This window comes from Gadus chalcogrammus, chromosome 18, assembly GCF_026213295.1.
Source record: "Gadus chalcogrammus isolate NIFS_2021 chromosome 18, NIFS_Gcha_1.0, whole genome shotgun sequence".
In the NCBI taxonomy this organism is placed as follows: Eukaryota; Metazoa; Chordata; class Actinopteri; order Gadiformes; family Gadidae; genus Gadus; species Gadus chalcogrammus.
Window position 1 is genome coordinate 14,424,908 of NC_079429.1, and position 14,889 is coordinate 14,439,796.

The window sequence follows — 14,889 nt, forward strand, 5'->3', positions numbered from 1 at the left end:
TCGGATTGATATCAATATTAATATCAATATCGATCCGTCCGGCAGTGACCCGATGCTCCCTCCGGGGGGCCGCGGGGGGGGGGGGGACTCACGCAGCCGGCAGATGGGGCAGCAGTTGGCCTGGTAGCGCAGGGTGTCGGCGCAGGCGTTGCACAGACACAGGTGGCGGCAGGGCAGGATGAGCGTGTCGCGGATGTCCGACAGACACACCACGCACTCGGCGCTGTTGTCGCTGATCTCGTCGTCCACCACCTGGGGGAGGGGGGGGGGGGGTGAAACTCATTAGACTTAGCTGGTTCTCCGCCCCGCTTGGCGTGCAAACCTGTTTTTAGATCTGATGTGATTGGGACATGAGCCAGGGTCAAAACCCCAGTTTATTTTCCTGCCTCTGCGCCCGCACACGTCGTGTCATGTTGCACAACACGATGTGTGTCATGCTGTTGTTCAGGTGATCATGTACCAACCACACGAGCCGGTTGGTAGTGGTAGTTTTCTCGTGGCTATGAATCATTTGCCCTTCTTTTCGTACATACAGGACACTTTCATGAGAGCTTCCAAAGCGGTTTGATTATTTTCTATCAAAAATGTCTCATCGGATATCGATGGCTTGTAAGTCAGCATTCTCCCACGACCCCCATATGCATATCAGGTGACTCTAAGTGGGGTACCCACCCATGGTGGGGAAAGCCTTGGGCTAGCAACGCTCCAAACGAGGTCCTGACCACTGGAAGAAGCCTGTAATGTAAGCAGCGGGCCCAGTGTTGTACCTTTGATTCCTGGCTGTTGTACTTGTTCTCTATGCCATAGATCTCCTGGAGCAGGTAGCTGACCCCGTCCACCTGGGGAGAGGGACCGGTTTCAGAACACAAGACTATCTGGGCCATGGGGACCGGGGGAGCACTCAAGACGGGGGGCGCCTTCAGTTTATCCAGGTCAAACAACAACGCACACAGAGGGGGGGATGGGGGAGGGAGAGGTGGGTGGAGGGAGAGATGGGTGGAGGGAGAGATGGGTGGAGGTAGAGGTGGGTGGAGGGAGAGATGGGTGGGGGGAGAGATGGGTGGGGGGTAGAGGTAAAGGTGGGGGGATGGGTGGAGGAAGGGGTGGATGGAGGTAGAGGCAGGTGGATGAGTGGAGGCAGAGGTGGGTGGAGGTAGAGGTGGGTGGAGGGAGAGGTGGGTGGATGGGTGGAGGTAGAGGTGGGTGGAGGTAGAGGTGGGTGGAGGTAGAGGTGGGTGGAGGTAGAGGTGGGTGGGTGGATGGGTGGGTGGGGTTAGAGGCAGGTGGGGGTGGGCATTTTAAACTCACCACTTGTTTCTGCTTCAGCGGTTTCACACAGAAGCTTCCGTCCATGTGCTGCCAAAGACACACACACGGGACTCCTCAGATTACAGATACACTGGACAGAGCAGAGGACTATGTATCCCCGGGTAGAGGGTGATTAAAGATACTCTTAGCATTACAAAGGACTATATATCCCCGGGTAGAGGGTGATTAAAGATACTCTTAGCATTACAGAGGACTACATATCCCATGGTAGATGGTGTTCAAAAATACACTTTAAAGAGCATTACAGAGGACAACATAACCCATGGTAGAAGGTGATTACAGATAGACTTTAAAGCGTATCACAGAGGAATGCATATCACCAAGTAGATTCAGTTTGAGGCACTCTTCAAATTAATGAATTTCATGAGAAAGTCTTGATATTTCACAAAATGTTCCTCTTCCTCTTGATGACATTTACATTTACTACTTTTCTAGAGTCTGATCTGATGACAAACACAGAGGAATCAGCACCAGCTGTTGTTGCAAGAGCTCAGCGAGGCATTTATCGTCTATTGTCTGTAACAACAGGACCATTTCTCTTACCTTCTCAAAAGTTGCCAGCAACACGTGGGAGTGGCCCATATGTTCTGCAAGGCAAGAAACATAAATAAGCTCATTAATGTTTATGGATCTGTGTCTCTGGTGACACCTGGTATATTGTAGATGCCAGATGTACACAGACAGTATTTCAGCCAAAATCAGTATCACAAAAGCATTTAACATGGGGACACATTTGCGATCTCCACATGCAAACAACACATCCACACAGCAGTGTCCAGTGTTTGTATACAGTATTCAAAGATCTAGCAGTTATATATATATGAATACATAAATATATATTTATTTATATATGTATCCAATGTGCCTTAGATGAATATGCAAGAGCTAGTAGCCATGACAACAATAAGCATGCGAATAATTGGGAGTAACAAAAGCCCTCTTCACAACTGGTATCAACATGCAGTTGTGCCAAGGACAGGTGGGATTCATTCAAGACACATCGAGGACCCATGGCGGTCTGATCGCTCAGACCCTGTTGGGAGTGGGTCACACATAAAGCCTCGTTATTTTAGCAGCGCATACGTAAATGTGTCCTGGGCCGTGTCGAAGGACCGCCTACTCGACTGATGTAAGTTGAAGTACGAGTAAAGGCTTAGTTATGGTTCCACGTCGACGCAATGCAAGGGGGTTTACGGACCCACTACGTCCTTGCGTTCAACGCAAGGGCCTGATGTGCGCCTCCCAAAAAGTGGAACCTTGCATCGAGGCGACGCAGCAGCAAGGGCGAAGCGACTGCGTGGTGATTGCGTTTCGTCAATGTGGAACCATAACGAAGCCTTAAGTTCTCATTCAAATGCCAGCAGCGTCATATTAAAATCTATTAAAATCTTAAAACCTGGCCAGGTCAGTTTCCAGGCCAGTTATAAAACAACAATCAAGGTTTCATAGAAGGGCGCTGCGGTAATGTTAGTTTGAAGATATTCTCTTGCAAAAAAAAAAAAAAGCAAAAGCATTTTGAAATAGGATTTGTCATTGAACAATATTTCACACGATTAGATTGGTGATTTCTACATTCAAAACGTTGTTTTCTCATGGACATTGTGTGGCAGTTGGGGAAATATGTAGGAAACATTGCCCAATGTTAAAACAGGACTAAACTGGAATAAATCGTCCCTCAATAAGGTACTGAGGGCCCCAGCCCAGCCCAGGTCTGCTGCAGCGATCAAACCGTGCCGAGCCGGGCCAGTATATTAAAGTGGAAAAACGCCACGGGACACATGTTGATGCCAGAACGTGAACAGAGCCAACGTGTCCTGAAAGGCCTACATCGTGGTTCTCATGCGTTCAACATACATGGATATTGAGCTGGCCAGATTGTAACTCACTACAACCAGACGCCCACTTCAATGGAAAAGAAAGCCCACTGAGGGTCGACTGGTACAGACAGGAAGCCGGTGTGTACTGACCTTCGCCCTCGTCCACCACCGCCTGCACCACCATGGGGAAGACCTCCTTGTCCATGTCAAACAGCAGCTGGGAAGGCAAGGGAAGGGAAGGAAGCAGAACGTTATTTTTATATTCGATTGATTTTTTTCAGTGCTGTAGGCTACCAGACTCATCTCACTAATCCCATTTCTACCCCTTACCCCTTCCCCTTACCCCTTACCCCTTCCCCCTTCCCCTTACCCCTTCAAAACAAGGGGAAGGGGTAGATATGGGATTGGGCCTAAATATGTCTGGGCTGTTGACCCCGTGGGAGGCGGCCTACTCGGGTACACACGGAGCCTACCTCCTCGTCAGCCCATTCGCTGAGGTTGACCGAGTGGGACGGCAGGCAAAACTGCTGGCTGACTCCCCTCTTGAAGTGCACCGTCTCCGACTGCAGGGAGCTGTCCTGAGGAAGGTAGCTGCAGGGAGACAGGGCCCGTCAATCACACTGTCTCCTGGCCAGGGTTGGGCCCACACAAGTCAGGATCCAATTCAAACGTTATTCATCGTTATTATAATTGTATAACTTTATTCAAGACACGGGAAGGTCCACATATAGTTGAGTATGATTACCTATAGTATCATTGTACACTATCGAAATCATGAAGATATTGTTCACAGATTCAGTGATGACAGAATGAAGGTTCCAGAGCAGTCACATTGATTTGAACCACATGTTCCAAAACTCTACAACATTACCAATAAACATTAATACTGCTGTGATCTTACATTGGCACCCCGCTGTGGAACTCTTCCATCGCTTGGTAGTAGATGGTGATGGCCACCTGTGTGTCAGCGTCAAACGTGAACTCGATGTTATAGCAGGCCCTGTTCTTCACAGCCTCCTCATCCTCACCCGGCAACTTCAGGTCCTCGCTACACCTGCGGGAGGACGGGGATGAGGGAATGTATCAGAGAAGGTCTAAGGCTGTAAGGATCCTATAAGAGAGTAATCACGTCTTAAATCAAACAGCGGGGACAGTGCCATCTCTGGCGGATCCTAGTATTGCAATACACATTTCTCCCTGGTGGGTCCAATAAATGCAGGTCGGAGTTCAAAGACTTGTTTTGAATGATAATCGTGTCGTAAATAACTGGCAGGCTTTGAGTATGGCCAATCAGGTCCAATCAGGTCCAAACAGAAAACTTAATCACTAACTCATTTGATTATGCATAATATAGTCATCCTGATATGAAATGTGATCTATAGAAGCCTACATCTAGACACTGAATGGAGCTTATCGCCACGCATTCAGTTCCTCCAACCAGCTGGTGTTTAGAACCCAGATGGCCGCTTGGTGAATAAGGCCCATTGGCCAAGCCGATGTGGGGCGTTTCCGTACCTTACGAGCCGCAGTGTGTCCTTCCGGATGTTTATAAGGCTTCTCAGCGTTTTCACTGGTTCCTGAGGTGGGGGGGCAGCATACGGGAACTGAAAGAAAAAAACAAACACCCACTGTCAAACGTTTATTTATTCAAACCTGCGCTTTGAGGAGCCCACGCGATGAGTGCATGAATAAGTATGAGGGGTCCATGCCTGTTCAAAGCTTTGAGCCGCAGTCAATTAACATCTGGGGCCCCCTGGTTGGCTGTAGGGGCCCAAGGGGGTCCCAAGAGGCAGCTGCGTCGCTACATGCTGAACAATGTGGATCCTGATGTTGGTTGAATATATTATGATCTTGGGGGGCCCGACTGAGATTTGAGCGAATTCATGGGGTCCTCGTTGGCACGAAGGACGACTTTTTATGCATACCAATTTGGTTTAAGAACAACATGTTGAGTGCTGACAGATACTATTCCGGTAACGTCATCTTGTCTGCATGATTCAAACTAAAGGCTGAAAAGTGCTGAAACGAGCTCACACCGTGTCCTTCTTGTCAGACTGAGCATAAGGCCACAGAGCACATTAACCATCGTCACCATCGTTCACAGATCACTAGCACCCATGGGAAACCCATAAGGGCAACTGATGAAGAATAACTTACTTTTAGGACCCTTCGGACAGAAAAATATTTGATTTAATTTTAGAGCAAGAGGAAGATGTGAGCAACAGTGAGCAAAGTTCCTTCAATGAGACATTCCTTCATTCAATGAGACATGACTCATATAGGAAAACTATCAAATCATGGGTAGTTAATACAAAAGAAAACAAAGGTGAGAGGGAGAGAGTATCGTTGAGAGTTTGGGATTGGCCATGGCTGAAGTTAGTGAAGTGAAGTGGACATGTCCCTGAGGCTGCAAGAAAGTAACACAGCAAAGAATCAGTCGATTGGCCTCAGTATCAGACTTCGGGATGGGAGGTATCCCTTGGTCCAAGGAGAAGGTATAGAAATGAATTTCAATTGACTAGTATTTATATAAGCAGGGTTTATACAATTTGTATATCATTGTATATCATAGTTACGATTGATATTTCCACGGCAGTAGCACACATTGTGTTGAGATGCAGTGGCGTGTTTCTATATGAAGGGCGTCCTTCCTTACCATGTCTATCTGCACTCGTACTCCACACAAGCACACAGAAAAGCACACATACACTCCCTCCCATATAAACAAGGACGGATTCCATAGGACAACTTGTTCTGCTTATTCATGGAGTGGCACATTAACAGGACAGATAATGATCACTGGGAGGGGAGACAGGTGCAAGAGACCAGCAGAAGTATAAAACTCTTCCAGGGCTTCCTCATGATGTACAGATCATGAGGAAGAGACACATGGGTGTGTGGATCAAAGAGGATTTCAATGCCATTGGGGATCCGTCTAGGAGTAGACACCACTACACCCACGAGGACAACGACGAATGCTTTGTCAAGATACACATAGACACAGCCTCATCTGTTTGTGGTCACATTAGTCAGTCTATTATTACCAAACATATTGATATTATTTAGATTTTCTACATAAACAACATGATTCCAAACTGCTCAGAGCTCACCTTCACCCCTTAACCGAACGCAGCTCTTTTGAACAACCAGGATTTGCAAATCCTCGTCTCCTTTTTCCCATTCGTCGTGTGTTTTTGAAAGTAAAGTAGTTTATTATGAAATGAGGTCAATCCACCCCGAGTGTGATTACCATCCCAAACTGACCTTGATCATTCCTTTGAATATTCATATGGTCTATTGATGCAGTGTCTTCTTCTTTCCCCCATCTATCTGTTTCCCTGTGCCACAGCCAACAGCAGACGCGGCCGTGGGGCTGCGGTGTGTTTCACCTGGGCCAGTGAGCAGACGGGAGCGGCAGGTGAGGGGGGGGCGGCTGGTCAGTGCACCACCAGGCTTCGTGGAATTCCACATCGATCCGTTCCAGAAAATTGTCCCGTAATTGGACTTTCGATGCCCGCCGTGGATTGATGGGCGCTGTGGCTGCAGTTTCGTTCACTGAGTGTGCACTAAGATCGAGCAGGAGCCATTTATATTCTACGGTCGCTCGTCAGGTTACTATGGCAACAGGCCGTTACGGTAATTGTAGAGCTCATACAATGTCCTCTTTTATAACTGAGTGCGTGTTCCCTTCATACCGGGATAAAAAATATGAATTGATAAGACAGATGGTCTATTATCACCAAACATATTCATATTATTTCGATTTTCTACATAAACAACATGATTCTAAACTGCTCGGAGGTCAACTCCAACCCTTAACCAAACACAGCTCTTTTTGAACAACCGGGATTTGCAAATCCTCGTCTCCTTTTTCCCATTCGTCGTGTGTTTTTGAAGGTAAAGTAGCTGACTGTGGGAAAGGAGAGCTGAGAAGACTGGTGCTCTGTGAGAGACGATGGGGGGTGTGAGGGGGGGGCACCCGGGGTAGGATGTGGTTAGATACCCCGACACTGCTCTCCTTCACCTACGGCCGGGGGGGGGGAAGGAATCTGGGCCTTACTGTGAGTGTATGTGTGCGTGTGTGTATGCTTGGGTTTGTGTGGGAGTGTTTCTGCTTGTGTGTGTGTGTGTGTGTGTGTGTTTGTTTGTTTGTTTGTGTGTGTGCGTGTGTTTCTGTTTGTGTGAGTGCGTGCGTGCGTGCATGCGTGCGTGTGTGCCTATCTGTGTATGTTTAGCTGTGACTAGCACAGTATCTAGTATAACTAAACATCTGGTACCAGCCGGAGTCATGCCGGGCAAACCACACAGGCGTGCACACACAGGTAAACACACACACACAAACACAAAGACACACAATCATTAACTAAAGCAGAAAAAGCAATATTGATACATTCTTAAAGGAAGGGCACAAGAAACCTTTGTTGGCTTGATAAATGTTTGTGCCAGTGGAGGCCGTTGCACTGGACAGGTAGGCTATGCTTTGAAGAACTTTAAAAAATAAAACTACCAACGTGTATAACTTGATATTAAAGCACATACCACAATGCCTACTTTGGGGAGGGCTTTGGTGTGTGTGTGTGTGTGTGTGTGTGTGTGTGTGTGTGTGTGTGTGTGTGTGTGTGTGTGTGTGTGTGTGTGTGTGTGTGTGTGTGTGTGTGTGTGTGTGTGTGTGTGTGTGTGTGTGTGTGTGTGTGTGTGTGTGCGTGCGTGTGCGTGTGTGTCTGTGTGTGTGTGGACTACCCCGGGCAGCTATTTAATCATAATGACTATGTGTTTGGGGATTTGGTGTCTAAATATGACACATTACTTGTCTCCAGGGTTATCATAATAGTTTCCCCACTCCACTATAAACAAAGCACAGAGGACACACACACCGTCCCTCCCATTCCCTACCATAAAACATCCAGAATCAGCAGGGATACAAACCCTTTACATATGGTACTTGATACATGACCTACATTTGACATTCCTAAGCTGCATGGAAAGTTTCAGGGTGGAGAAAGACCTTTGATTAACATACACAATAAATGCACACACACATACAGACACACATACAGACACACACACGCACACGCACACACACACACACACACACACACACACACACACACACACACACACACACACACACACACACACACACACACAATGAAAACAAAACCACTATACTGGAGTTCATGAATCCACTCTTCCATCTGCTAGCCAAACATGAAAGACAAATCAGGAAAAGATTGCATGCACACATCCAATCCACACCCTCACAATTTAAATTCTGAGACCAATTAAGGACACTCATTTTTTGTGCAAATATAATCTGCACAAAAAAATGGCGGAGATGTGACCCGGCCCGGAGGAAGCCCGGGGCCCCCGTCTGGAGCTAGGCCCAGACGGAGGGCTCGATGGCGAGCGCCTGGTGGCCGGGTTTGCCACGGAGCCCGGTCGGGCACAGCCCGAACAAACTACGTGGCACCCCCCCTCTCTTCATCTCATGGGCCCACCACCTGTGGGAAGACCCGTTGGGGTCGGGTGCGCAGCCACATGGGTGGCAGCGAAGGTCAGGGGTCTCGACGGACCAGACCCGGGCGGCAGAAGCTAGCTCTGGGGACGTGGAACGTCACCTCGCTGTGGGGAAAGGAACCAGAGCTTGTGAGGGAGGTGGAGCGCTATCAGTTAGATCTGGTGGGGCTTACCTCCACGCACAGTCTCAGCTCTGGTACCGTACTCCTGGATAAGGGTTGGACTCTATTCTTCTCCGGAGTTGCCAAGGGCGTGAGGCGCCGGGCGGGTGTGGGGATACTCATAAATCCCCGGCTGAGCGCCGCGGTGTTGGAGTTTACCCCGGTAGACGAGAGGGTCGCCTCCCTGCGCCTAAGGGTTGTAGGGGGGAAAACTCTGACTGTTGTTTGTGCGTATGCACCAAACAGCAGTTCAGAGTACTCGGCCTTCTTGGAGACCCTGAATGGAGTCCTGTATGGGGCTCCAGTAGGGGACTCCGTAGTTCTGCTGGGTGACTTCAACGCCCACGTGGGCAACGATGGAGACACCTGGAGAGGCGTGGTGGGGAGGAACGGTCTCCCTGATCTAAACCCGAACGGTCGTTTGTTATTGGACTTCTGTGCTAGTCATGGATTATCCATAACAAACACCATGTTCGAACATAAGGGTGCTCATAAGTGTACCTGGTACCAGAGTACCCTAGGCCGAAGATCAATGATCGATTTTGTGATCGTGTCATCTGATCTGAGGCCGCATGTTTTGGACACTCGGGTAAAGAGAGGGGCGGAACTGTCAACCGACCACCATCTGGTTGTGAGTTGGATCAGGGAATGGGGGAAATTTCCGGATAGACCTGGTAAGCCCAAACGCGTAGTGCGGGTGAACTGGGAACGTCTGGAGGAGGCCCCCGTCCTAGGTATCTTCAACTCACACCTCCGGCGGAGTTTTTCTAGCATTCCTGTGGAGGTTGGGGACATTGAGCCGGAGTGGGCTGTGTTCAAAGCCTCCATTGCTGAAGCTGCGGTGGCTAGCTGTGGCCTCAGGGTCTTAGGCTCCTCAAGGGGCGGTAACCCTCGGACACCGTGGTGGACACCGGTGGTCAGGGAAGCCGTCCGATTGAAGAAGGAGGCCTTCCGGGATATGATATCCTGGAGGACTCCTGACTCGGTTGCAGGGTACCGACAGGCCCGAAGGGCTGCAGCTGCTGCCGTGTCGGAGGCTAAGCAGCGGGTGTGGGAGAAGTTCGGAGAGGCCATGGAGAAGGACTTTCGGTCGGCACCAAAGTGTTTCTGGAAGACTATCCGGCACCTCAGGAGGGGGAAACGGGGAACCGTCCAAGCTGTGTACAGTAAGGAGGGGACTCTGTTGACCTCAACTGAGGAGGTTGTCGGACGTTGGAAGGAACACTTTGAGGAACTCCTGAACCCGAATAACACGCCCTCTATGTTGGAGGCAGAGCTCGAGGTTGATGGTGTTTCGTCGTCAATTTCCCTGGTGGAGGTCACTGAGGTAGTCAAACATCTCCGCAGTGGCAAAGCCCCAGGGATTGATGAGATCCAGCCAGAAATGCTAAAGGCTCTGGGTGTTGAGGGGCTGTCATGGTTGACACGCCTATTCAACATCGCGTGGGAGTCGGGTACAGTGCCAAAGGAGTGGCAAACCGGGGTGGTGGTTCCCCTGTTCAAAAAGGGGGACCAGAGAGTGTGTGCCAATTACCGGGGTATCACACTTCTCAGCCTCCCTGGTAAAGTCTACTCCAAGGTACTGGAAAGGAGGGTTCGGCCGATCGTCGAACCTCAGATTGAAGAGGAACAATGCGGTTTTCGCCCCGGACGTGGAACTACGGACCAGCTCTTCACTCTCGCAAGGATCCTGGAGGGGGCCTGGGAGTATGCCCATCCGGTCTACATGTGTTTTGTGGATCTGGAGAAGGCGTATGACCGGGTCCCCCGGGAGAAACTGTGGGAGGTGCTGCGGGAGTATGGGGTAAAGGGGTCTATCCTCAGGGCCATCCAATCCCTGTACTCCCAAAGCGAGAGCTGTGTTCGCGTCCTCGGCAGCCAGTCAGTTTCGTTCTCGGTGGGTGCTGGGCTCCGCCAGGGCTGCGCCTTGTCACCAATCCTGTTTGTGATATACATGGACAGGATATCGAGGCGTAGTCGTGGTGGGGAGGGGTTGCAGTTCGGTGGTCTGAGGATCTCGTCACTGCTTTTTGCGGATGATGTGGTCCTCATGGGATCATCGGCCTGTGACCTTCAGCACTCACTGGATCGGCTGGCGGCCGAGTGTGAAGCGGCTGGGATGAGGATCAGCACCGCTAAATCTGAGGCCATGACTCTTAGCAGGAAACCGATGGATTGCTTACTCCGGGTAGGAAATGAGTCCTTAGCCCAAGTGAAGGAGTTCAAGTACCTCGGGGTCTTGTTCGCGAGTGAGGGTACTATGGAACGTGAGATTGGCCGGAGAATCGGAGCAGCGGGGGCGGTATTGCGTTCGCTTTACCGCACCGTTGTGACGAAAAGAGAGCTGAGCCGCAAGGCAAAGCTCTCGATCTACCGGTCGATTTTCGTTCCTATCCTCACCTATGGTCATGAGGGCTGGGTGATGACCGAAAGGACGAGATCGCGGGTACAAGCGGCCGAGATGAGTTTTCTCAGAAGGGTGGTTGGCGTCTCCCTTAGGGATAGGGTGAGAAGCTCAGCCATCCGTGAGGAACTCGGATTAGAGCCGCTGCTCCTTTACTTAGAAAGGAGTCAGCTGAGGTGGTTCGGGCATCTGGTAAGGATGCCCACTGGGCGCCTTCCTTGGGAGGTGTTTCAGGCACGTCCAGTGGGGAGGAGACCTCGGGGAAGACCCAGGACTAGGTGGAGAGATTATATCTCAACACTGGCCTGGGAACGCCTCGGGATCCCCCCGTCAGAGTTGGTCAATGTGGCCCGGGAAAGGGAAGTCTGGGGCCCCCAGCTTGAGCTGCTCCCCCCGCGACCCGACCCCGGATAAGCGGAAGAAAATGAGATGAGATGAGATGACAAAAAAATGGCCACTACTAAATCTATCCCCGGTCTAGACGGCGGGTTGCCTGAGATCAGGGAGCAGGTTGAAGGATTCTTCCTTCGAGTCTCCCCAGAGATTGATGTTATGTAGCAACATCTCAACCTATATCGCGACTTGTTCTTGACAAAAAAAGAGACAGTACACGTCCCCAAAGAAATAAAACTTCAAAGAGCAAGAGGCAGAGTTCTTTGTCTTCTTCGTCTTCCGTTCTTCCGTGGCGCCGTGGTTGCATTAGGTCTGAGACTGGCGAGGTCTTGACCTTGACGTCTTTAGCGATCAATATGAGCTGAGCCCGGCCAGCTCTTTCACTTCCCAGGGAGCAGAGGATGGGAGTCCACGGACTCTCTTTTCATTTCAATTAGGCCTCGTGCCAACCGTGGAGCCCATTGAATTTTAGTTTTAATTAAATTATTCCAGATACCGTTGGTTCACGCAGCAGCAGCAACCTTGAGTAATGAACACCTTATCTCTGAGTTTTCAGAGGGCCTCTGTCATAAATCAAGCCCCAAGGTCACTAAAATAACAACCGGTTAACCGAGTTAAGAATTAATTTTTTTGGTCAGGCTTTTTCTTAAAGCAGCTCACCTGAATGCCTCACTACAATAGTTCTTTGGATACATCTCTATAGATGTTCGATGCTACTTTGTTTAACATTACCTATTTCATTAGCCCAGGTTTCCCACTAAATACCGCCTGGATCAGAGAGAGGAATGTAACCAATACCTACCGCCACAGGTCTGATTCCCAGGAAGTTAAGGTCGGTGTTCTCCCCAAACAGGTAACCTTCTGGGTGGGTGGAGTCAAACTTCTCTCCTCCCATGATGAAATGACTGGCAAAGTAACTTCCTGCAGACAAAACACAAAAGGGCCAGGGTCAATGACTCGAAACTTAAAAAGAAGACATAGCTGTATAATCGTCTTTCACATTGTACTTGAGAAAGATTTTTGTATTGTTTTAAATGATTGGTTTGTTCCGTGACCTCAGGAGAATCTTGATCGAGCCGTCTGTCGCCAATTAGATTTAAAATGCATGAGAGTGGCTGTGAACACCACAAATGGACGATATAAATCGTACTAATTACTATAGACCCCAGTGAAAAAAATCTAAAACGTGAAGCATGACCAATGTTTTCTCTACAACACCATCATTATGCAGTCAAACAGAGAGCCTACACCCAAAGTTACAAAGTACAAAGCTGCCTTTTGAGTTGAGGGAATACTTTGTAGCTTGGCTTGTTGTTGTTGGACCGTTTGGGATGGGAGTTTGGCCAGATGTTGTTTTGTTGCCAGCGCTCTCTCTGTGTTGATGACCAAACTGTTAAATATCACCTAGAGGTTGAGCCCGGTGTATAATCAAACACAGATGATGACATAGTGCCTCTGAGTTTTACAATGTCAATTTGGGGAAATAACACAGGTTATTTGATAGCAAAATGCATATATATAGATGCAGAAAGAAAGGCTGATGTAGTCAGACAGAAAGGCAGTCAGACAGACAGACAGACAGACAAATGGATACATATTCATCAACAGTCATCGTATTATTTTGCAACAGGTGAGCTGCTTTTTTGACACCAGATCTCAGCACAAGAAGTGGATCTGACAGCTCAGTTTCTGCAGCAGCAATTCTGGGATATATGTGTTCCAGATACCGTAACAACAACCACTGCAACTACAACTACAACCTCAACCTCACCAAACCTCTCTGCTTCATACACACAGCTTTTGAAGGCATTAGCACAACACGGGTTTCTGGGGATTTAATCCAGGTAAACATTTCTCTTTAACACAGGGACCAGGTCACATTTAAATAATTAAATTCAGTTTACACCTTTCTTAGTAACTAGTTCAAGCCTCGAAAGTACTGAAATCACATAGTGTCTCTGTGGGTTTTACGTGTTGACCTAATCGTCAGACCCTACGCGTTGTATAGGCCGTAGACTAGTTCAGTAGGCATATGTACTGTTAGCTATGAACATCATCCAAACTATTAGCCATCTGAAGATCAATATTAAGTCATGTGGTTGGCGTCACATTTCTTGTATGCAGGAATACCTCTTATCAAATCAAGGGATTTTCATAATTCCATACAGCTCTTTTCAACATGGATTTCCAACCTAACACTATGTTATTACATTTTTCATTTAAATCAAAATATTCTGGTCGATTGCTATTTATGATCTTAATGCAGACAGGCTGCCGATCGTGTTGGTCTATAGACAGACCTATCTCTCTACTGGTCTCTCCCGACCAGATGGCGCTGATTCTCTGGCTCCACAGGTATCTGCATGCATATGTCGTTGGATAGCGTAATGATTATGACGATGAGGACAGCATATTAACGGCTTGAACGATGGCGTCTGTTGTGGACGATTCGTTGCCCTCCCGTTATTCATACACAACTTGCGCAATGAGAGTTGATCAGTAATCCTCAGTGACCGTATAGCCCACACACAACATGACTATGGACTTACCCGATTTCGGCGGATAACGGTACACCGAATTGGACGGGATGTCCACTTCTTCCACGCCTATGTTCTGTCTGCTTATAAAAGCTCCCATTTCCAGTCGAATTCAAAATAAACGTATTTAGCATAACACTCTATATCCACGATATTAAACGACCGACTTAATTTCTAGTATGTAGTCCAGTTCTTGCTGCCATTGCCATTTCCCTCCGGTCCAAGGCCTCGTAATGGGGCGCCCAGTGTTGTGACCGTTGCGGGGATTAGTTGGTTCTGTGACCGCTTATGTCTCCCGGTTGAACGCTGCAGACCGAGACGCTGTGCGGAGGACGACCAACCGAGAGCGAGTCCCTTTAACACCGGAGCGGTTCTATTGTGTGACGGTATCGCATCTTCTTTGCGTGTCGGGTTCTTAAAGAGCAAGTAAAGCGAGTCCCTTGTATTTGTTAGCGCTCTGTGATACTCAATTGCCAAGAACTCAGCATATTCTTCCCGTTTCAATTCACTGCTGTGTGATTTCGATGGTCTTGTTCGACGTCCTGTCAAAGACCACTTCTATTGCTACCCGTGATGACGTCAGGGACAAATCCGGACCGTGGTTTTGCGCAGTCCAATCCAGGAGCTCGCGACGCCTCTGTTACTGGACCGTCCTACGCCAAACGTGATCGACACGGACTGCACTGCAGCGTGCAACAATCAAATATTTGTAAAACTTGAAATCCTCCCTT

The 14,889-nt window shown here is 48.8% G+C and overlaps 1 protein-coding gene across 5 annotated transcripts in view; it reads right to left on the reverse strand.

Annotated features, from left to right (window-relative positions):
• Positions 1-14,836, reverse strand: part of rnf157 (ring finger protein 157) — a 24,226-nt gene extending 9,390 nt beyond the window's left edge. For 3 of the 5 annotated variants that reach the window (XM_056576889.1, XM_056576891.1, XM_056576890.1), the window contains exons 1-10: positions 14,171-14,835; positions 12,424-12,542; positions 4,662-4,750; positions 4,048-4,200; positions 3,620-3,737; positions 3,297-3,363; positions 1,873-1,916; positions 1,309-1,356; positions 768-839; positions 93-252 (exon numbers count right to left, since the gene is read on the reverse strand). In XM_056576889.1, the coding sequence (XP_056432864.1) occupies positions 93-252; positions 768-839; positions 1,309-1,356; positions 1,873-1,916; positions 3,297-3,363; positions 3,620-3,737; positions 4,048-4,200; positions 4,662-4,750; positions 12,424-12,542; positions 14,171-14,258 (958 nt within the window). In that variant the 5' untranslated portion in view covers positions 14,259-14,835. Of the gene's footprint in view, positions 1-92; positions 253-767; positions 840-1,308; positions 1,357-1,872; positions 1,917-3,296; positions 3,364-3,619; positions 3,738-4,047; positions 4,201-4,661; positions 4,751-12,423; positions 12,543-14,170 lie in introns of all 5 variants that reach the window. The other 2 variants (XM_056576888.1, XM_056576893.1) reach the window with 2 other exon arrangements.
• Between the last annotated feature and the right edge of the window lie 53 nt (positions 14,837-14,889).